This window comes from Galeopterus variegatus, unplaced genomic scaffold (genome assembly GCF_000696425.1).
Source record: "Galeopterus variegatus unplaced genomic scaffold, G_variegatus-3.0.2 Scaffold59, whole genome shotgun sequence".
In the NCBI taxonomy this organism is placed as follows: domain Eukaryota; kingdom Metazoa; phylum Chordata; class Mammalia; order Dermoptera; family Cynocephalidae; genus Galeopterus; species Galeopterus variegatus.
This window is the reverse complement of record NW_007726170.1, coordinates 579,061-601,102: the sequence shown is the minus strand read 5'-3', so window position 1 is coordinate 601,102 and position 22,042 is coordinate 579,061. Positions and strand designations below refer to the sequence as shown.

General features: G+C 42.4%; 1 protein-coding gene across 1 annotated transcript in view; it reads right to left on the bottom strand.

Annotated features, from left to right (window-relative positions):
• The window catches only part of MANBAL (mannosidase, beta A, lysosomal-like), a 27,594-nt gene extending 6,042 nt beyond the window's left edge, over nucleotides 1–21,552 (bottom strand). Inside the window, exons 1-2 of the mRNA XM_008575456.1 lie at nucleotides 21,503–21,552; nucleotides 9,647–9,855 (exon numbers count right to left, since the gene is read on the bottom strand). Coding sequence (XP_008573678.1) covers nucleotides 9,647–9,796 — 150 coding nt within the window. The 5' untranslated portion in view covers nucleotides 9,797–9,855; nucleotides 21,503–21,552. The remainder of the gene's footprint in view (nucleotides 1–9,646; nucleotides 9,856–21,502) is intronic.
• Between the last annotated feature and the right edge of the window lie 490 nt (nucleotides 21,553–22,042).

The following is a 22,042-nucleotide window of genomic DNA, read 5'->3' as shown; positions in this document are numbered from 1 at the left end:
GCAACACCGAGGGTTGCAATCCCGTTGCTGGTCCCGGTCCGGTACGGGCGCGACACTGAGGGTTGCGATCCATTGCCGGACACGGAAAAAAAAGACAAAAAGGAAAAAAAAAAAAATGTTGCTGGTTCTCACGGTGTATGAGCTACATTCCAAGAGACTCAGCATGGCCTCCAGGGCCATTCCATTTCAGCCTTGGCCCTGTCTTCAGGCACACCCCCTTGTGCAGCCCACTTGCCTGCTGGGTTACTGGCTAGCCAGTATCTCCCCAGTACTCTGTTCCCCATCATCCTCTGCATAAATGGCTCAGCATTCATCACCTGTCTATCTGCAGCCAGTATGTGCACATACTGTGCCAGGCACCATGGGGGAATGAAGAAGAGAAGGCACCCTTAGTGGAGGTGTACCATGTGGGCGCTTCACAACCATCAGCTCACTGAGCCTTTCAATCACCTTGATGAGACAGCCACTGTGGGCCATACCCGACAAGCAAGGAAAGTGAGGCACACTGGGACTAGATGACTAGCCCAGTGCAGCACAGCCACCTTCCCCCCACACTGCAGGGAAGCAAAAGTAGCTGCTGCACATGTGATTCGGATCCTGAGGTCTTAGCCACACAGAGCCTGTAGCTCCAAATTCGTAGCTGACAAGAATGACTCTGGATGAATGGCTGACTTCATTTTTCCTCAAATGCACATTGCCAGTACAAGCCAGGCAGACAGTGGACTACAAACCCTACAGCCCCACCTTTAAATCTGGGAACATTGTACCTCCTCTGAAGCAAGTTTTAAGTTTCCTCAGCAATCACCCTGTTGAGAGTAAAAGAAAACCTCCACTGCCAGGTGGTTCCTGGGTCTGTGAAGGTGTCCTTTGTGGACACAAGCCCCATCAATAATGAAGCAGCTTTATAGCTGCTTACCAGGCCAGGAAATTGCTGCTATTCATCAGATTCAAATAATCGAATCTGTGCCACAATGCATCAAATCCCTTCCAGCAGCGAAGGTGCACTGAATTTTATGATTTCCACTACACCGTTCAATGTGGAGTTAGTCCTGTACATCGGGACAAAATGTCATTCTACACAGATTGAAACCATTCTTTCCTTGAAAATGGTCCAGGGAAAGAAAACCACTGTGCTATGCTCAGGTACCCTCACACACCTTATCTCACTTGATCCCCCAAGAACTCTGAGGTTGGGCACAAATGTCCTCTTTTTATGGCTCAGGACGCAGAGGCTCAAATCAAGGGCAGGCCAGCACTCAGAACAGCTCTGCCTAATGCTGAAGCTCTTGCCTGTGCCATTCTGCCACTCTTGCCTGAGGCCCTGGGTAGGACAGGGGCTGAGAAGACCTTGCAGAGATGGAACTAGCACTGGCCTTGAGGAGAAGATGGGACTAGCTGGAAACACGGAGCGGGGGAGGCCGTCACGTGGGTTCAACAAGGCAAACAGACACAGAGTCCAGAATGCACTTGGCAGGCAAGGACTGTGATTAGAAAGAACAGCCTTGGGAGCTCATTCCAGACACAATTCAGCACGACTCTGCAGGCCCTTCTGGCTGGCTGGTCTGTGGCTCCTTGTGTGTCCAGCCATCTGACCCTTCAGCTGGTACACACCTCCAGACCCGTGGCTGTTTATACCCTCACCCTGCCCACCACACAGCAATCTCTCAGGAACGGGTCATTAAGAAAAAAACACCCTGCCTCCCAATACAACTGCAAACTCCCCCCAAGCTTAAAAAAAATACACACCAGAATTGCAGAGTTGGTGTTCTGTGAGCCTATCTCCTAAGGTCCGAGTTAATTATTTAATTATGGCAGCCCTCATTGGCAACCAGGAGCCTAGTTTAAAATCAAGACCAAAGTCTGGCCCGTGGCTCACTTGGGAGAGTGTGTGCTGATAACACCAAGGCCTTGGGTTTGGATCCCTATATAGGGATGGCCGGTTTGCTCACTTGGGAGAGCGTGGTGCTGACAACACCAAGTCAAGGGTTAAGATCCCCTTACCAGTCATCTTTTTAAAAATAAATAAAGATGAAAATAAAATCAAGACCATAGCGCAAAATTTTCCAAGAAAGTCCTGACCTTCTAGGCCACTGTCCCACTGTGCTACAGAAAGGCTGCACCCTTCTCAGGGCTCCAAATACTGTAAGGCTTTCTGGTTGATGGTAAAGTCTATGTGGGCATCACATTGAAAGCTACCACTCTCACCCCTAATTCTGGTGAGTTCTCCTCCACTAGATCACAATGCTGGATATTTGTTGTCTCTGTCTGCCCAGCAACCCCTTTCCATTGGGGCCCTGCCCTTTACCTATTCCATGGGGTTCTGGGGGACTCTCAGTCACTGTGGCCACAGGAATAGGCAGCTAAATGTGGCCTGGCCAGAAATGGTACCCGACCATCCTTCCCGACACATGGCAAGGCCTGCAGAAGGAAGCCAACACTCCCAGGAAAGCCAGGAGATGGAAAGACAGAGCCCTCAAGACCCTTTGAGCCTATGAATCCAGCTGCATCTCAAAATTCCCAGTTCCAAGAGCCAATACCATTTCTTTTAGGGGGAAGTTGCTGGAGCTGAGTTTCTGAACTTTCAACAGGAAGAGTCCCCATTAATACAAGAAGAGACTGTGGCAATTAACAAAGACAACAGAGTGGAAGTGAAGGTACCTGCCTTCTAAGAGCTGGCAGCTGACTGCTGGCTGATGAGATGTGACAAATATATGAAGAGATTAGAACAGTCAACATTTAAACTACTAGAAGACTTTATGATTAATTGCCAGATGAACTATTACTATCTGCTATATGAGTCGCTGAACTAAAAGTCAACACCCACTTGCGTAGGGTTAAGTGGATCAAGATTCTGTGTAGAAACTGATCCAAAAAGAGCCCAGGCAGGCTTATGGGAAGGGAGTGGGAATGGGCTTCCTACCTTTCCTCCCTCATTCCCCACTTCTTAAACTCCTGGAATGGGGCTCCCACCTCCTCAAACTACTGCACTCCACTGACAGAAAAGCTGTAGATTATCTCCCTAGAAAATGTGCCTGAGCATGTGAACATCATATTTCACATGACGAAATATGTGAAATTTCAGGGGGCACACAGACTCCTGAAGCCTACCCAGGGACTACCCCCTAGGGATCCAGGAACTCCTGTTATGAACTTCATTCTACCGAAACCCAACTCTGAAAGAGAACAGCCTGAACACAGCGTGTTCGTCAAATCGAACTGGCTTTCCTCAACCATCTTTGTGGGCACTGGCTTTTATACATGCTCTCCTTGGACTGCTCAGTGTTTTGGGGGGAGGCTGTGCTGTCCTGGTCCCCTGTCCACTGTTCTGCCTGTCTCCTGAGAAAGCGAGAGGAATGGAGACCCCGGCTTAGTCTGTCCAGTGCTCCTGCTCCTATGGGAATGGACCTTCCCCTCCCCCACTCCAGCAGTTACTCCATGGGACCCTCCCCTCCCCCCACACTGGTCATAGCTGTCCCAAGCTGGGTCAGCCACAGTTCCTTCCCTGGGGATTCTGGAACTGAGACCAAGCAGGAAGGCAGGCTCTCTCTGGGATGCAACAGCAGAAAGATGTAAACTTTGGGAGCTATCAGTGGCCTTGCTTAAACTCACCATAGGGACAGTGAGCAGAGGAAGCAGGGCTCTCATGACAGAAGTGAAAGACAGAAGAGCAGCAGGGCAGGGAGGCAGAGAGTATGCAGATGGCGAGTGATGGAGTCCCTGGTGAGCAATGGAGTCCCTAGTCCCACCCCTCTCAGAGGCCCAACTGCTGCTCTCGGGTTCTGGGACAGAACCGCCTCCGTTCAGTATGTCTGCATTGCATGGAAACTACTTTAAGCAGGTGGGACATGCCTCAAGTTCAAGCCTTTCCTGAATCTGAATTTCCCCTAAAAAGCTCAGCAACTCATTTTTAGGGTTTTAAGTAGTTGAATTTCCCTTGAAAAGCTCAGCAACTCATTCTTAGGATATTAAGTAGTAATGCCATGTTGATAAAATAATTTCCAGGTCTCTATCCATAACTTCTCACTGGCTCTTCCTTTCCCATTGGAACATCTTGCTGTTACTTCAAACTTAACACATTTAAAACTGAAAATCTCCTGTTCTCCTAAAATTGGTTTGTGCTTTAGGGAAATCATCTAAGGGCTAGACCAGTGGCTGCATATTAGAATCACCAGGGCACTTTAAGAAACTACTGATCCAAGACTTCAGAGAAGAGCTGAAGTAGAATCTCTATAGGCACAGTCTAGGCTTTTGAAAGTTCCCCATATGGTTTTAATGTGCAGCCAGGTGGAGAATCACAGGCCAGCCCAAGCACAGACCTCCATGCTGCTACTCCCTAGCCCTTTGCTCACGGCAAACATCACTGATCAATTTTATTTCCTCCAGAGCCTAGAAGCAGCCCCAGAATCCTCGTCCCCATGGCCACCAGACAATCAATCAGACTTGTCATGAGAGACCAAATGTATCTACCATCCAGGACTAGGCAGAAAATATAAGATATTTACTATCTTATATTTTAGAATCCAGCCTTCAAGAAAATGCTTAGGTTACATGTGGCCCAGGACTTAATCAGGTTCAAACAAATGTTTGTTTTCTCAGGTCTTAATGAGGTGTCAATGAGAAAACCTTCTCATTTGGCTTGGATTTTGGGACTTGGATTCTAGGGACTTGGATTTTGGTTTTACAAATTGTTTCTTGCCCCTACTATGAAAAGGAAGGGGGTGGGGTGGGAAGCATTTGTATGTGTTCCTTTTTTTCTTTCCTGATTACCCCCAAAAGAGCTTTCAAATAATCTGCTAAGTACTGAAGTACTGAAGTCATAAACTAGTTACAAAAATCAGCTTACTGGAACAACAGGAAAGACATTCTTCTTTTCAAAGCCTTTCCCATCATCTGGAGCCAAAAATATTATCTTCTGACCCAAAAAGCCACTAATAAACCTTGTTTCTATAGGCCAAACAAGAGGGATGATTTTGCCCTAAGCAAAATGGCAAAGAGAGCAGGATTGTTCTCTGGGTCCTCCCAACCCCATTTGTGCCCACTCCCACCTCCTGCCATCCTCTACTTCCAGATACCTCCCTATTGCCCTCGGTCTGCCTGGAGTCCCCACAAGATGCCCCCCACTCTCAAGGGCTCCTTTCCTCCCTAAGAGCTCTCTGTTCCCAAGTTAAAACCCCCTTCTTTTCTTTCATCCAAATTCCAAATCCCAGCTAGCGGTTAGGCACAACCTCCAAGCAGCATTGTCTCGGCACTCACCCTCTCTTTGTAATCTTGCTTATGCACAGAATACTGTTTTGTTTCCATTTAGTTGGGAGTATAAGGAATGACAGAAGTCTGCTTTATGGGGACACACAGAGGAAAGCTAGCAGCAGAATCCCTGCATAACTGGGGGCCAGTTGCTGTCCTGATTTACCAATAAAAAATTAGATTAACAGTACTGTATTTTTTTCTATTCTCTCATTGAAAAGCTATATATATATTTTTAAAAAGCCAAAACAACTTTGTGGGGTATGGTGTGTGTGTCTGGGGGGGGTAGCTGGCCAGTGAGGGGATCCGAACCCTTGACCTTGGTGTTACAAGGCTGCACAATAACCTGCTGAGCCAACTGGCCAGCCCAAAACAGGTTTAATTATAATAGATAATAATAAGTTTTAGTTATGAAGACAATTTGCTTGTGTGAGCCTTATTCCCCTAAACTGCAAGATAAAATGAGATATGATGTAGTACATTTATATTTTAAAAGATGAATGTGTTGTCCCAAATTAACCTCTAAAGGTGGTGGAGGGGAGGGGTATGGAAGCATATTTTTGAGCTCTTTGTCAACTCCAGGCCTCAAAGTTCTTAACCCAGTATGCCACTAAAAACCTCAAGGAGATCACTAAAGAGTCCCCTTTTCTGAATGTTTGCTGAATAGACCAGGCCTCTGCAGCTCACCTCGAAGGGTTAAAAATACAACAGGAGGTGAGTGGCTTCCCAGCTCTCCAAATGGCCACACATCTCTGACTCTACATCTCTGCCTACATAACAAGAACATTCATCACCTCCCTCCCTTGGGACTCTTAGCAGGCTTCATCGGTGGCCAATGACAATAAAAATTGTTTGTTATTTATAATACCCAATAGCATGCCATGTCTGTGGGGACAGAGGCCAATAGCACAGGGATTATGTTTTTAAAGTGTGATATAATTGTGGGTAGAAAAACTCCAATCTTGATCTTCTCAAAATACCAAAATAAGAGATGGACAGAACAACCCAAAGGCCACCAGCCCATCTTCATTCACCACAGTTTTCCCTCCTTGACTGGCTGCTCCTTCTTACCTGCCTGTCCCCTAAATGCTGGAGCTCCTCAAGGCTCTGTCCTAGGCCCTCTTCTCATCTTGCTCCATATTCTCTCCATAGGAGACCTCCTCCCCTCCCATGGCTTCAATGACATCTTATCAACTCCCAAATGATGGTCAACACTCAGCCAGAGCGTCCTCCTGCTACAGACTTGTAAATCCACCTGCTTTCTTCAAAGAATCACCTGGACACTTTAAAGTCACCTGTTTAAAACTGAACTCAACATGCTCCTCTCCACACCCAACAAGCCTGCTCCTTCGTCACAGTTCCCCACTGTATCAGTCAATCCCCATCATTCTCCCAGCTACACAGGCAGGATCTCCAGGACATAGTGATCTCCAAGATACATGCGTCTCCAGAATATACTGTATATTGTTAACTGAAAAAAGAAAGGTGCAAAACTGTGTTTAATAACATGCTATCTTTTATGTATCAAAAGGGGGAATATGAATATATATGTATATACACACCACACACATATATATACATTTGTTTATGTTTTCAAAAAGAAACAAAGGAAAGATAAATCAAAAGAATAAAAAAGGTAAAATAATATAATAATAATAAAATAATAAAAATGGGGAGAGGAAGGGAATAGGGTGGAGGATAATGAGATCAAAGGAAACTTTCGTCAATGTACCTTGTTATATAGTTCTGACTTTGGAAAATGTTGTATATGAATGTTTTATATAATTTAAAACAAATTAAATCAAAAAGGCAAAAAAATCCCTAAAAACTAAAAAACAAATATAAGCAAATTAAACTATGTTATAAAGGGAGTATAGCTATATGAAGAAAACAATTACTAACCACAGTACTTTGACAATACATACCTACAGGGACATATTTTAAGGCCAGAAAAGAACCACAGAGAAAATTTAAATTTCGTTCTGAGTCTTACTGTTAGTAGTAAAAAACAATATAGCTATTTTAAAACTATAATTAGTATACTGTAGGTGTGCAGAATAGTTAACATAAACTGCTATCCTTAGAAATGCCTACTTGCTAGGTTGGCCCTGGGCTGGCATCTAGGAACTTGGATTTCAGGTGATTCCCACAATTCCCAACTGATAAGAGTGGCTCATTGTGCCTACGCTGTTTGTGCAAACAATATGGTTTATGCTGAACACCTGCTTTCACCGAAGTATGGAATTTCGGTACATGCTAAGCAGAGGATGCTTATGTGACCAGTCCCCAATAAAAACCCTGGATGCTGACTCTCTAATGAGTTTTGCTGCTAGACAACACTTCAGACATACTGTCACAACTCCTTTGCTCGGTGAATTAAGCACATTTTGTGTGACTCCAATGGAAGAGCACTCTTGTAAGCCTGCACCTGATTTCCTTCAGACCTCACCCCATGCACCTTTTCTGTTTGCTAATTTTGCTTTGTGTCCTTTCACTGTGATAGATCACAGCTGTGAGTCCTCCTAGTAAATCACTGACCCTGGGGGTGGTCTTGGGGACCTCTGATACAGAAGAATCTAGCAAATAAGTTATTTTGTTAATGGTATTGGGAAATAAGATTTTCAGCATAAGATAAAGAGATACTAGTATATCTCTCACTCTAACCAACTGAGTTAACCAGCCAGCCCAATAAAAACATAATCTTAAATTTGAGCTGCAATTACTGATATAAACTCACAACTCTTTTTTCTTTTCTTAAAAAAAATTTTCTATCTCTGCTCATCGAAAAGGCCTAGAAGCAATCACAGCTCAGTATCGCCGATCACTTCTAATTTTCCAATTCTGGTCTTTAAATACTATTTTCCAGCTAAAAAGCAATCTGCCAAATCCTAGGAGAAATGATTGATTCCAGGACCAGGGCAGGAAATGGACAAAATGAGCCTGGGGCATCTTACTGAGCCAGGAAACAAGGAAGCTATCAAAGACTAATAAAGTACGACAAAGAGCAAAGATATCAACTTGAAGGGACTCCCAGAGAGACAATTTGAGCATATAAAAAAAAAAAAAACTAATTAAAACATATAAATTCCATAAAAATATGTGTTCAAAATGATATGAAAACCAAAGCTTCATTGGTCAACACTGTAGCTTACAAGGGACTGAACTCATTACTCTAAAAATTGATAAAGGGAAAGAACCAAGCATTTATCCTGTCTTTCAGCATGATCAACATTTCAGAGTAACCATACAGGTGATGAGGGAAATGTTTTCATTGAAGAATTCCAACTAATAAATGCAGAAGGAAATAATGGGTCCAAGCAATGATCATCAAGGAATGCTAAAACCATTCAGATGAAAGACTGATGGTGGATTTATAATGGAGGGATCAGTTACCACCACCTCAACCCGCTGATCAATCCTAGAATCTCTAAATGCAGCAAGACAACATGTGCCTTTTGATGACATGCAATACAAAGTACACAGCACCAGCTATGAGGTGTTCACCCTAAATAACCCGATCTGAATGGAATCAGGCCTTTAGATATTACCTCCTGTTGATAAAAAATATGGGGAACAGAGAAACATGTTAGATGACAACACAGAGAAGCAATCAGCCAAATCCTGGTATGTGGATATCATAGGTGACAAATGGCCTGCTTTCTCCACAAATTAATGTCATGAGAAAATGGGGGTGAGGGGGAAAGGAGGGTATATGTTATAGAATAAAGACACTTATGAGTCAAAACAACAAAAAAGCCAAACTCATCATGCCATTCTTTTACTTAAAACCCTCTGGTCCTGCCCACACCTCTGGCTATACCTCTTACCATGTCCCCTCTGTGATCCGGCCACAGTCACCTTCATTCAGTTCCTTGAACTGGCCCATTCCTTTATTCCTCAGGTTCCTTGCACATGTGGCTCCATCTCCCTGGAATGCTGTCCTTGCCACTTACCCACCTCACCTAGCAGAAGCCTGCTCATTCCTTCAGTCTCAGCTCAAACACTGTCTCCTTGGTGGGGGAGGGGAGGCAGCCCAGACCTCCTCGGGGTAAGATCAGGTCCTCCCCCTTGTTATATACCCTCACTGCACTCTGCACTCCTCACAGGAGCACATGTGAGCATTTTTTTGATATCTGCCTTCCCCCTAGGGACTAGAAGCTCCTTGAAGGCAGACACCACAACTTTTAGCACAGTTTAACATGTAGCAGGCACTAGATAAAAATCTGTTCAACAGATTGAAGAAAAAGTCATGTGGTTCAATCACCAGGTGGAAATTCAGGAACACACTCAACCAGTAAGGCCCAGAATAGTTGCTGCTGATCTGGGTTGTGGTGGTACCTGTGTTAGTGCCCAAAACCCAGCTTGGCACTCAGAAGGGCTGAGGCTCACGGGAAGGACTCACCGCCTCATGGGACTTCGGAATGGGTATGATGATGGCCAGCACACAGATGAGCTGGAAGATGGCCCCCAGGAAGAGTCCATACCGTAGCAGGTTCTCCAGGAAAGTGGGCTCAGGCACCTCAGGAGGTGAGAAGTCCAGGTTGGAGGCCATGGCCCAAGCTGCCCACTGTCTGAGATCTCTTCTGACTCACCACTCTCCAGAGCCAACTTCTAAATGCAAAGGGTAAGTGTCATGTTTCTACAAGTGACTTTTAAATGGTCTCACTTGAATAAATGCACACACCATATATGCAAGAATTTGTAAAGCAATTGTGGTGAATATTAACAATTCTTGAATCTAAGTAGAGGATATACGAATAGTCATTGAACAATTCCTTCAACTTTTTTGTGTTTGAAGTTTTCCAAATATAAATTAAGGAAAATAAGTAAATGCAAAGGGAAACACTTCAACAAAATCTCAAATCAATATATATTTACTGAAGGCCTGTTATGTTTCAGGTTTTGTTTATTTATTCATCCAATCATTCATTCCACAAATACTTATTAAACACCAAGCACTGAAGAGTGAGCAAAACAGACAAATCCTTGCTCTCTTGGGGCCCACAGACTCAGGACCGTGGCAGACAATGAACACACTGAGACGTGATATGCCTGGTAGTGATAACTGTTTTGGAAAAAACAAAGACATCATTTTAGTTTGTATAGGGTCACAGGAAAGGCCTCTTTGAAGAAAAGAGACAGGAATAAAGGAGCAGAAATATGAAGCGAGAGAGTGAGCCATTTGTGTATCTGAGGGAAGTAAATTCCAGGCAGAGAAAAAAGTAAAGGTAGGGGCCCCAGCATGGGAAAATGAGACCGGTAAAGCCAGAGAATGGTGATCAGGAGGGAGAGTGAAAGGAGGTAAGATCAGAGAGGAGCAGGGGCAGACCTTGTAAGACCCTATCACTTCCAATTTGACTGAGTAAAATGTAAAGCCACCGAAGGGTTTTGAGCAGAGAAGTGACATAATCTAACTTATATTTTTAAATGTCAGGGGGGAACAACATGGGAGGGGGCAAAGTGGACACAGAGAGACCGGTGAGGAGAACCAATAACCCATACAAGAAATGCTGGTGGCATGTATGACAGGGACAGTGGTGGCAGGTCTGGCCATTGTCCACCTCTCTAGCTTCTCCCTTCACCAGAATCCCCCCACTCCTAATACCCTGGTCGAGCTGTAAGAACTGCCCATGGTTCTCAACCATACTAGGCTCTTTCAAAATCCTGGGCCTCTGCCCAAGCAATACACTCTGCCAAGAATGTCCTTTCCCACTCTGACTGCTTGGTGAATTCTCAATGTACCTTCAAGGCTGAGCTCAAATGTCACCTCCCCAACAGGACTTGCTTGTCACCCTTCTCCTCCCCTGGTATTACTGAATTGTTTTCCTTCTACTACAGAACCCCCCCCAATGGCTTTCTTCTGCCCATCCCAACAATAAAGGGGCAAATTTAGTTTGGAATCAAGTCAACCTGAATCCAATGCCCTTTGTGTTTTCAGAGATCTGTGCCACAATGCAATTTCCTGCTAAATCTGAGCTATTCAATATGGTGGCCATAAGCCACACATGGCAATAATAAGACTTGAAATGCAGCTAGTCTGAACTGAGATAGCTGTTAAGTTAAATAAACCCCCAATTTCAAAGACTTAATATGAAAATAAGAATGTAAAAGATATCATTAATAATGTTTTTATACTGATTATTTGTTGAAATGACGTTCCGGGTTACATTGATTATATTATTAAAATTAATTCACCTAATTTTGAAAAAGAATAACAAAGTTGGAAGACTCACTTTCTAATTTCAAAACTTACTACAAAGCTACAGAAACCAAAACAGTATGGTTCTGGCATAAGAATCAACATACAGACAAATGGATTAGAATAGAGTCCAGAAATAAACACATATGAGAAAGAAAAGTGGCTTAGAGCTATCTACGGAATGTGAGGTCTGCTAAACTTATCAGGCTCAGACAGATGTGAGTAAAGGGCTTTCAGTCACATTCCCTTGCCCATGTGCAGGATAAAAGCCATGTTTTAATAGTAGCTTTCAGACTAGCTGCCTCCACCAGTGGGTAGAAACTACCCAAATGTTATCACAAGTTATACAACGTGACCCTAACCCTTTTTGTTGTTGCAATGTTTCTGAAATTTATGAAGCAAAGAGCAATGTATAGCCAATCAGCAGCTTATGTTATTTAAATGAACCAATGTAAATTCTTGGCAAACAACTTTAGAACTGCCCCTCAACTTCTTTTCCCTTAAAAATCTGTAACTGCTGCCAAGCAGAGCACATATTCAGGGCAACTTTAATTTATGTCCCCCCAGCTGTAGTCCTCAGTCTTGGCCCAAATAAGTTCTTTGTTTTTTATATTTTTTGCCTCAGTTTCTTCCATTAGGTCAACACATATATAGTTAATTGATTTTCAGAGAAGGGCACCAAGACCATTCAATAGGGAAAGGATAGTTTTTCCAACAAACAGTTCTAGGAAAACTGGATAACCACACATACAAGAGTGAAGTTGGGCCTTTACCGTACACCATACACAAAAATTAACTCAAAATGAATCAAAGATCTACATTTAAGAGCTAAAACTATAAAACTCTTAGATAAGGGCCGGCCCGTGGCTCACTCGGGAGAGTGCGGTGCTGATAACACCAAGGCCATGGGTTTGGAGCTTATATAGGGATGGCCAGTTCACTCACTGGCTGAGTGTGGTGCTGACAACACCAAGCCAAGGGTTAAGATCCCCTTACCGGTCATCTTATATAAAAAAGAAGAAAAAAAAAAACTCGTAGCCAAAAACATAGGGGGAAATCTTCATGACACTGATTTGGCAATGATTTCTTGGATATGACAGCAAAAGCAGAGGCAACAAAAGAAAAAATTAATTAGACTTCATCAAAATTAAAAATTTTTGCGCATTAAAGGACACTATCGAGAGAGTGAAAGGACAAACCAGAAAATGGGAGAAAATACTTGTAAAGCATTTATCTGAGGAAGGTCTAGTCCTAGAATATACAAGGTATTTCTATAACATAACAGCAAAAAAGCACAACAACCCAATTTAAAAATGGGCAAAAAACTTGAATAGACTTTTCTCCAAAACGGATATACAAAGGCCAATAAGCACATGAAAAGATCCTCAACTTCACTAGTCATTAGGGAAATCAAAACCATAATGAGATAATAGCCATACCCAATGGCATGGTTATTATTATATATATTTTTTTTAATGGAAAATAAGTGTTGGAGAGGATGTGGAGAAATTGGAACCCTCGTGCATTGCTGGTGGAAATGTAAAATGTTGCAGCCACTGTGGAAAAGGCTGGTGGTTCCTCAAAAAGTTAAACACAGAAATATCATATGATCTGGAAATTCCACTCCTAGGTACATACCCAAAAGAATTGAAAGAAAGGACTCAGATACCTGTACACCAATGTTCACAGCATTATTCACAGTAACCAAAAGATGGAAAGAACCAAGAGTCCATCAAAAGATGAATGGATAGGGCCGGCCTGTGGCTCACTCGGTAGAGTGCAGTGCTGATAACACCAAGGCCACGGGTTCGGATCCCATATAGGGATGGCCGGTTGCTCACTGGGTGGGCGTGGTGCTGACGTGCATTGCTGGTGGAAATGTAAAATGTTGCAGCCACTGTGGAAAAGGCTGGTGGTTCCTCAAAAAGTTAAACACAGAAATATCATATGATCTGGAAATTCCACTCCTAGGTACATACCCAAAAGAATTGAAAGAAAGGACTCAGATACCTGTACACCAATGTTCACAGCATTATTCACAGTAACCAAAAGATGGAAAGAACCAAGAGTCCATCAAAAGATGAATGGATAGGGCCGGCCTGTGGCTCACTCGGTAGAGTGCAGTGCTGATAACACCAAGGCCACGGGTTCGGATCCCATATAGGGATGGCCGGTTCACTCACTGGCTGAGCGTGGTGCTGACAACACCAAGTTGAGGGTTAAGATCCCCTTACCGGTCATCTTTTAAAAAAAAAAAAAAAAAAAGATGAATGGATAAACAAAATGTAGCATATACTTACAAGGGAGTATTATTCAGCCATTAAAAAGGACTGAAATTCTGATAATGCTACAACACAGATGGACCTTGAAAATATTATGAAATGTGAATAAACATATCTGAAATAAACTAGACACAAAAAGACAAATATTATATGATTCCACTTAAATAAAGTACATAGAGTAGGCAAACTCACAGACAGAAAGTAGAATAGAGGTTACCAGGCTTGGGGGGAAGGAGAATGGGGAGTTATTGTTTAATGGGTGTAGAGTTTCAGTTTGGGAAAGTTCTGGAAATAGACAGTGGTAATGGTTATGCAACATTGCAAATGCCACTGAATTTTACAGTTAAAAATCATAAATTTAATGTTAAGTATATTTTACCAAATTAAAAAAAAACAATCTCACCTGTTCTTTTTGCTTTCTAAGTGTGGCTACTAGAAAATTTAAAATTCACGCACGGCCTGTATAATATTTCTATGGCCCCAGGCTAAAGGGACCATCCTAAAGAACTTCCTCCTCCTTGGCTCTGCCACTTCACTGCTTTGCAACATTTTTCCAACATGAAGGAGTGACTGAAGGATAATAAAAATGACCTCTAAGTAAACAGAGTGGGACTTACACAAATGTATAATGTTTACCTTTCAACCTGGTCACTTCTGAAGGTCATGTGCCTAGGCCAACAGGCTGGCCACTTTTCATAACAGTTCTGTCTACTTTGGGAATGGCCTTCAAAGCCTGAGGCCCATTTTTTTTTTTTTAAGAATACTCAGAGCTGGCAGATCTTCATCCTCCCAGGAAGGATTTGACTTTTGGAAAGAACCCAACATCATCTGGCTCCAAGTGTGGTGAATCAGGTGGGGCATCAAGCTCAGGAATACCATTTTTGGTCAAATACAAGGTATGACACTCAGATTCCAGGCAGTTTGTTTGGGGTGGCTCATAAACTGGCCTGAAGTGAATTCCAAGGCAACTGCAAGAACAGATTCATCGGAGGAAACATACAGCCCCTACGGAGCACCACCATGTGAATAGCAAGGTTTAAGAAAGTGTTCTCATTTCTTCACAGTTGCACCTCATAAAGTGTACACTTTTTAAAATGCCCTTGACCACAAGCTTTATGCTTAAGGCTGTAACAAGCCTTCTGGGCTTATCAATACATTTATGTTACTAACAGCAACATTGTTATGAATATCTGGCCTGGTATAACAGAAAGACCAGGCCAGAAGTCAGGAAAGTGGGAGACACAAACCCCAACTCTATCAGCTCAAAGCTATGCTTTGGGCTAATCTCTTGACCCCTTAGAGACCTGATGTTCTCATGAGCCAAGCAGCAACATCTTTTCCAAGCTTTAGCATATGTAGGGCAATTAGGCAATATATAACAGGAGGCATAAAAGTGATTATATCCTTTAGTAGAATAAATTATTTCCTAGAATTTATAGTAAGGAAACAATTCAAAAGAAGAAAAACCTCCAGATACAAAAAACTTCATGACAATGCTATTCATAATCTGAAAAACAGGAAGCAACTTAAGTGTCCAACAATAAGTAAGCAGTTAACCCAATTATGGAACATTATGATGTAGTCCCCCTTCACTAAAATGAAAAACATAAATATTGTGTATCAAATCAGCAAAGTCTTTGCAAAATAGTATTAATTTAAAAAAGTAAACAACTGCATAAATACTGTGCTTGAAACAACCTATAAGCTGATTTCACTGGCTGAAGATCAAAAAAGGTCATAGTAAATAAGTTGCTCTTAAGGTGATAGGAGTAATGAGCATTATTTTTTAGAATGTTATGAAAACAATGAATACAATTTAAAAGAAAAATCTATGCCCTATCTAATTTCTTCCAAGACTTTTGTTAGGGTGTAATAAAGCACTGCCAATAAAACTTTCTGCAATGATAGAAATGTTCTATATGCTCTCCAAATGGTAGCCACCAGCCACACGTGGCTACTGAGCATTTGAATGCGCTTACGGAGAAACTGAATTTGTAATATGAATTTTATTTAACTTTAACTTAACTATAAATAGTCCCATATTGCCAAAGGCTCCCTACTGCACAGCACAGGTGTAAATAGGAGAGTTGTGAAAAGTTTCTGGAAAACATAAATACTCTACACATATTGTATATGCATTCAAACTCATCTAGTTTTCTCTGTATCTCTGTGCTTTACTTCGCAGACCATTTGCCAGTATTTCTAGATTTTCCTTCCCTGATTACAGAAGTCACACAAGTCCTACTCATCCTTCAGATCTCATCTAGGAGGCACTTACTCCCTATACTCCGAGATGGGCTTTGTTGACCCCTGTCATTGTTGCAGCAGCAGCAGCAGCAAGCAAATTATTTGCCAGGTGTTGTGCACAGTACTTTACAGTCTGCATCTCATTACTTCAAAACCACTCTGGGAGGTCATATTACTAATGAGGATAAGGAAACCAAGGCTTGGAGAGGTTAGGTGGCCTACTCAGGGATCACTTTGCCGATAAGTGGCAAAGTCACAATTCAAACTGACTGGCTTTTCTAGAGCCAGAGCTCTTACCCATTAGATCAATGGTTTTCTTTTTCTTTTTTTTCCTGATACTTAGTAAGTGTTTAATGAAATGAGTGCACAAGTGGGAAAAGGGGTGAAGAAGGTTGATATTAGTTCAGTGGTTTTCAAACTGCAGGCTATGACCTGTTAGTGAGCCACAGAAACCATTTAGGAGGCTGCAACCAGCACTTTTTCAACTTTATTAACCAGAACTTTATTTAATTAAATAAACAACAATAGAAATTATCAGAGTTTATCACATTAGTAAGGGCTGGTATTGTGTCCTAAGACTTTTTTTTTTTTAAGTTATATCCATCTACATCCAAGTATGTACGAGCATGTCCTGGATCAAATTTTTAAGTGTTTTTATTGCTTCAGAAATATTACACTGGAGCTTACTGTTTTTTATTTGATCCACTATAATCTCTTGGACAGCAGGAACTGAGTCCATCTCAAGCTTATCCCAGGGCCTGACTCATAAATATTTGGTAGATGACAAAGTCTATGTCTCTGTTTCCCACCTTTAACACCAGAGCAGATGCCTCAACCAACTGTATCATCTAACAATGAGGAGGAGGAACTCAGAGGCCATCATGGGCTTTCTTAGGCTCTCCCAGCAAGTCAAGGCAGCACTGACTATCCTGCAATGTCTCTAGCCCTACGAGGCTCCAGACATACTTAAGGGCAAATTTTTATACATTGGGGATTCTTGTACCCCTACCAGAATTTAATGAAAAGTGCGTATTCATTTATTACTAAACATGGCAAATAATTTCATGAGGTTACTGGACCCCTTGTGGCTCATCCCTGAATGCCAGATACAGGTGGTCTGAGACATTCATTCACTGGACAAATATTTATTGAGTATTTACTATGTGCCAAACACTAATCTAGTCCCTGCCATGGAGCTTGCATCCATCTGGGAACACTCCAACACACACGTACACATATAATGTAATGTCAGAGGTGAGTGTTACGAGAAAATATAAAGGAGGGAGGAAGAAGGGGTGCTACTTTATATGAGGTAGTCAGGGAGGAGCCTCTCTGAGAAAGTGACATTTCAGCAGAGTTAAGAAGAAAGCAAATGAATAAGTCATTTAAATATCTGCTAGACTATCCCAGGATGGAGAAACAGCAAGGGCAAAAGTCCTGGGGCAGGAATGAGCATCATGATCAATGAGAACAGTAGAGTGAGCAAGCTGTGTAAGGCCATGCAGGCCACTATTAAGACTTTGGCTTTTTCTCTGAGTAACAGGGAACCACTGGAAGGTTATTAGCAAAGATATTACATGGTCTAACTCATTTCAAAGTGGTCCCTCTGGCTGGTTTGTTGAGAACAGACTGTAGGGGATAAGAGTAGAAGCAGGAAGACCAATTAAAAGACTACTGTAACAGTCAAAAGACATGCCTGCACCAGGGTGGTAGCAGTGGAGGTTGTAAATTCTCAGCTTACAGATATACTTTGAAGAGAGAGCCAGTAGGATTGCTGAGGTGAAATCTGAAAGTTAAAATAATCCCTGAAGGAGGGAAAACTATACTGTATAATACAAAGAGTATGCAAACATTTAAAACATTGTATGCAAATGTTTTAAAAATCATGGCTAGGAGGGAGGGGTATCCCAAGATGGAATGCGGTATGTGACATTCTGAATCTAAATGTATTAAACAACTTCACTGAGGGAGGGGGGAATAAGGTGCTGACCAAAGTAACTTTGGAGTAAGACTGAAAGCAAAAGGAACTGTATATAGGCACTGTACTCTTGGTGACAAAGTTGTTTCCCACAGGGGACACAGGCGAACATTTCTAAAACCACTATACAAAAGTAAACATGAAAAAGTTAAAAATAATAAAACCAATTGAACAATTAAGTAACTGGATGGTGGATGGTGAGAGTCAGGTTTGTCACAGGTGGAGTGGGAGTTTACAGATAAGCAAGAGGAGGAAGCTAGAAGAATCCATGTGGTAATGGATGAGACATTGAGGCACCACTAAGTTTAACTTAATATAGATCCAGGTGGTTACATATAGAAATATTTATAGATATGTGTATATACACATATATTTCTTGCTCTGTCCACTGAGAGAGTCTAGAAGGAAGGACACCCCAGTAGCAATGAGGACACCTAGCACCCAGATCTTGGTTTCTGGGACATTCTCCAGTAAAAGGAGCGAAGGTCCCTTGGCAAATGGCTAATTCTAGGAAGAGGGCAGAAATATACAAAATGAGCTTGGAAGAGAAAGTAAGAAATTGCTCAAAAAAAGCAAACAAAAAAACACACTGAGGGGGGTATGTCAAAGGGATCAGAAGCCAATTGAAAGAGCTCCCAAAGGCCAAAATTGGAATTTTTTTTTTCTGTTATTAAATCTTTAATGAATGTACAATTGACCACTGGACAGAAAATACAAGTGAGCATATGATAGATTTGGTAGATCTATTTGAAAAGAAGGGGTACTTCCTTATGACCCCCCAGTGCTGAGCCCCTTCTCTCTTTGTTTTCCCTGGGAGATTATATCAAGTTTAATGTCACCTGACCTGGTCTGGATACCATATTTCTGATTATAGGGGCTTTCCTCGTTGAAGCCTAGCCCAGGAGTCTCACATGAATTCAAGTGAAAAACAAAAAACTGAGCACTTCTCTTTTTTATAAGCTGTTTTAGTGATATGGTGTTCTTAAACTAACCAGACTTTACCATGGGGACTTCTTACATTTCTCAGCAGTAAAACCAAAGGCATTTTAGGTAGGACATTTCTTTATCACATGGAACTGTCCTGTTAATTATATGAACATTTAGCATCTTTTTCCTTCCCACTGAACACCATGAAAGCCCAAATCACTTAAACATCCCTAGATAGGGAGAAAAGGAAGTGGAGGTCGTACTTCCCCTGGTTGAAGACCCAGAAGTAGAGGCCAGGAGAAATAATATTCCTTTTTTTTTTTTTTTTTTTGCTACATTTGCTTTTTCATAATTTTTACTTATTTACTTTTAATTTCTTATTGCTGTAAAATACATATAAGATTTGCCATTTTGGGCCGAGCCCGTGGCGCACTCGGGAGAGTGAGGCGCTGGGAGCGCAGCGACGCTCCCGTCGCGGGTTCGGATCCTATATAGGGATGGCCGGTGCGCTCACTGGCTGAGTGCAGTGCGGGAGACACCAAGCCAAGGGTTGCGATCCCCTTACCGGTCACGAAAAAGACAAAAAAAAAAAAGATTTGCCATTTTAACCATTTTTAAGCATAAAATTCTGTGGAATTAATTACATTCACAATCACCTCTATTTCCAAAGCTTTGTTGTCCTAAACATAAACTCTGTACCCATCAAGCAATAACTTCCCATTATTCCTCCCCTCCACAAAATTGGAACTACTTGAGCAACAAAATAAATAAAGTTGTACTCTGTCATAACCCAAAGTATAAACTAGATATCCCTGAGCCCATACCAATATAAATGATTGAATAATAAACAAAGGGAGAATAGACAAATCTCCCACTGGAATTCCAAATAATTTATTTGGATATTCTGCCTTAAGTGTGGAGCATAATTCTATACTCCTGAAATGTGGGCTATACATAATGACCCTCTTCCAAGAGTACAGTATGGAAAGGGGGGGAGAAAGCATAACTTTACAGGGGAAAAACTTGACTATTACCTCAATCCAGGTGATCTGGGTTAACATCAAACAGTGTTAACTCATACTGACAGTATGTATTCTTGATATCATGTGATGAAAATAGCACTTTACCTCTGTGGTCTCACTCCCCAAAACCCATACCCTAGTCCAATCATGAGAAAAACAGACAAAACCCAACTGAGGATTATTCTGCAAAATATCTGACCAGTAATCCTCAAAACTGTCAAGTTCATTCAAAACAAGGAAAATGAGAGAAGTTATCACAGCTACGAGAAGCCTAAGGAGACATGACTACTAAATGTAATGTGGTATCCTCCTGGATAGGATACTGGAACAGGACATTAGGGAAAAAACAAGGAAATGTGAATAAAGTATGGACTTTAGTTAATAAAAATTATCAGTACTGGTTCATTAATTGTGACAAATGTAACATACTAATTAGTGTACGATGTTAATAACAGCGGAAACTGGGCATGGGGTATATGGGAACTCACTGCAGTATCTCCGTAATAACTTGGTAAATCTAAAACTGTTCTAAAATAAAAAGATTATTGGGGGAAAATAATAGGTCAACGTCTCAAAATAAAAAAATAACCACTGAGACATGTATAGATTTCAAGACATAGCAAATACTAACCAAATCTTCTCTAAGACTAAGAAACCCAGATTCCAAAATTGCCAGAGGACTCACCACCTCTTAGTTTCCCCGTTGCATAGTATGTTTAGTAGGGGATTCTTGGCTTCTCTAATAAAGGGATTTTTAAATTCTGTTCTGAGAATTCAACTGAAACAGACTCGGGGAATAGAAAACCAGTGTCATGAGTTATTGCCTTATAGCAATGTATACCTAGACCCGCCCCATTTTAGCAACTTCCCAAGACTGCTCAAAATTGGGTTAAAATATCTGCTATGGAAATCTATGCTACCTCTCAGGGCAGAGCCACAACTGGTAGCCATTGGGCTGAAACTGGTGTGCAAAGGTCCTGCAAAATAATTAATCCGAATTTGTTGTCACCATTTTAAAAGTGTGATATTTCACAAATTTATTTCCCACTTCTCTTAAAAATAATTAATTCATACAACGAACCAACCACCATGAGCCTACTAAGCGCTTTACATTCACCATATCCTTTAAGCCTCAGATAAAACCTACGTGTCCATTTTACAGAGGTGGAAACAGAACCAGAGAGGAAATGTGACTTGCCCACGGTTACACAGCAATACCGGGTATGCTAAGGATTCGGACCCCGGCCAGACCTGACTCCGGAGCACGTGCTCCTCCTAATGCTGCACCTGTGGGAGGGAAGTCCCGGACATGGGCGTCAGGAGCCCTGGGTTCTGGCCAAGGCGATGCCTAAAGCGCTCGGAGGCACAGGAGAGGCCCTCCGCCTTCCTGGGGCCCAAATTCCCCTCTGCAGGTAGTAACTTTCTAACGAGCGTACAGAGAAGTTATTCACGCCGCGGTCACAGCAACGCCCGGGCCAGGCGAGCAGCTCCGCCAGGGACCGACCGCCGCGCCCGAGCCCGCCCTCTATCTCGGTTCCCGCCGCACCTCAGACTCCGCCCCGCCGGGAAGCCCCGGCCCTGCCGCCCACACCGCCGCACTCACCTCCGCACCTCCGCGCCGCTGCCCCGGAAGCGCTTCCCTCGCAACCCCTGGATCCCGGAAGTGATGCGCCCTAAGCAACCTGCGGTCTCAGCTCCTCCCGTGTTGCTAAGGTGGTGGTGTGTGTGGCTGCTAGGCTTTATCGGACTTTTGTTCCTGCTCTGTAGGTTTAATCCGGCTGGAGAGGCCTGGAGAAGCGAGATCCAGACACCCTCGATTCTCCAAGCCCCTTTATCATTCAGCCCATTTCAACAAACGTTTAGAGTAGCCTTAATTCTGTGCCAGGCCCTGAGCTAGGAGCTTACAGTGCAGAGGGGAGAACAAACAGAAACACATCTTGTAATTCAGACAGAAGCAAATCATTAAAATTCATTCAAAAACATTCACTGAACACCTACTCTATGCTTTGTGCTGGTCACCGAGGGTACAGTGCTGAACCAGACGGATGCAGTCTCTGCCTTCGTGGAGCTTACAGTCCGTTGGAGGCAGACAGACTAAAAGAATTAAATGAACATGTAGTCATATAATGTGATAAGTGTTTGG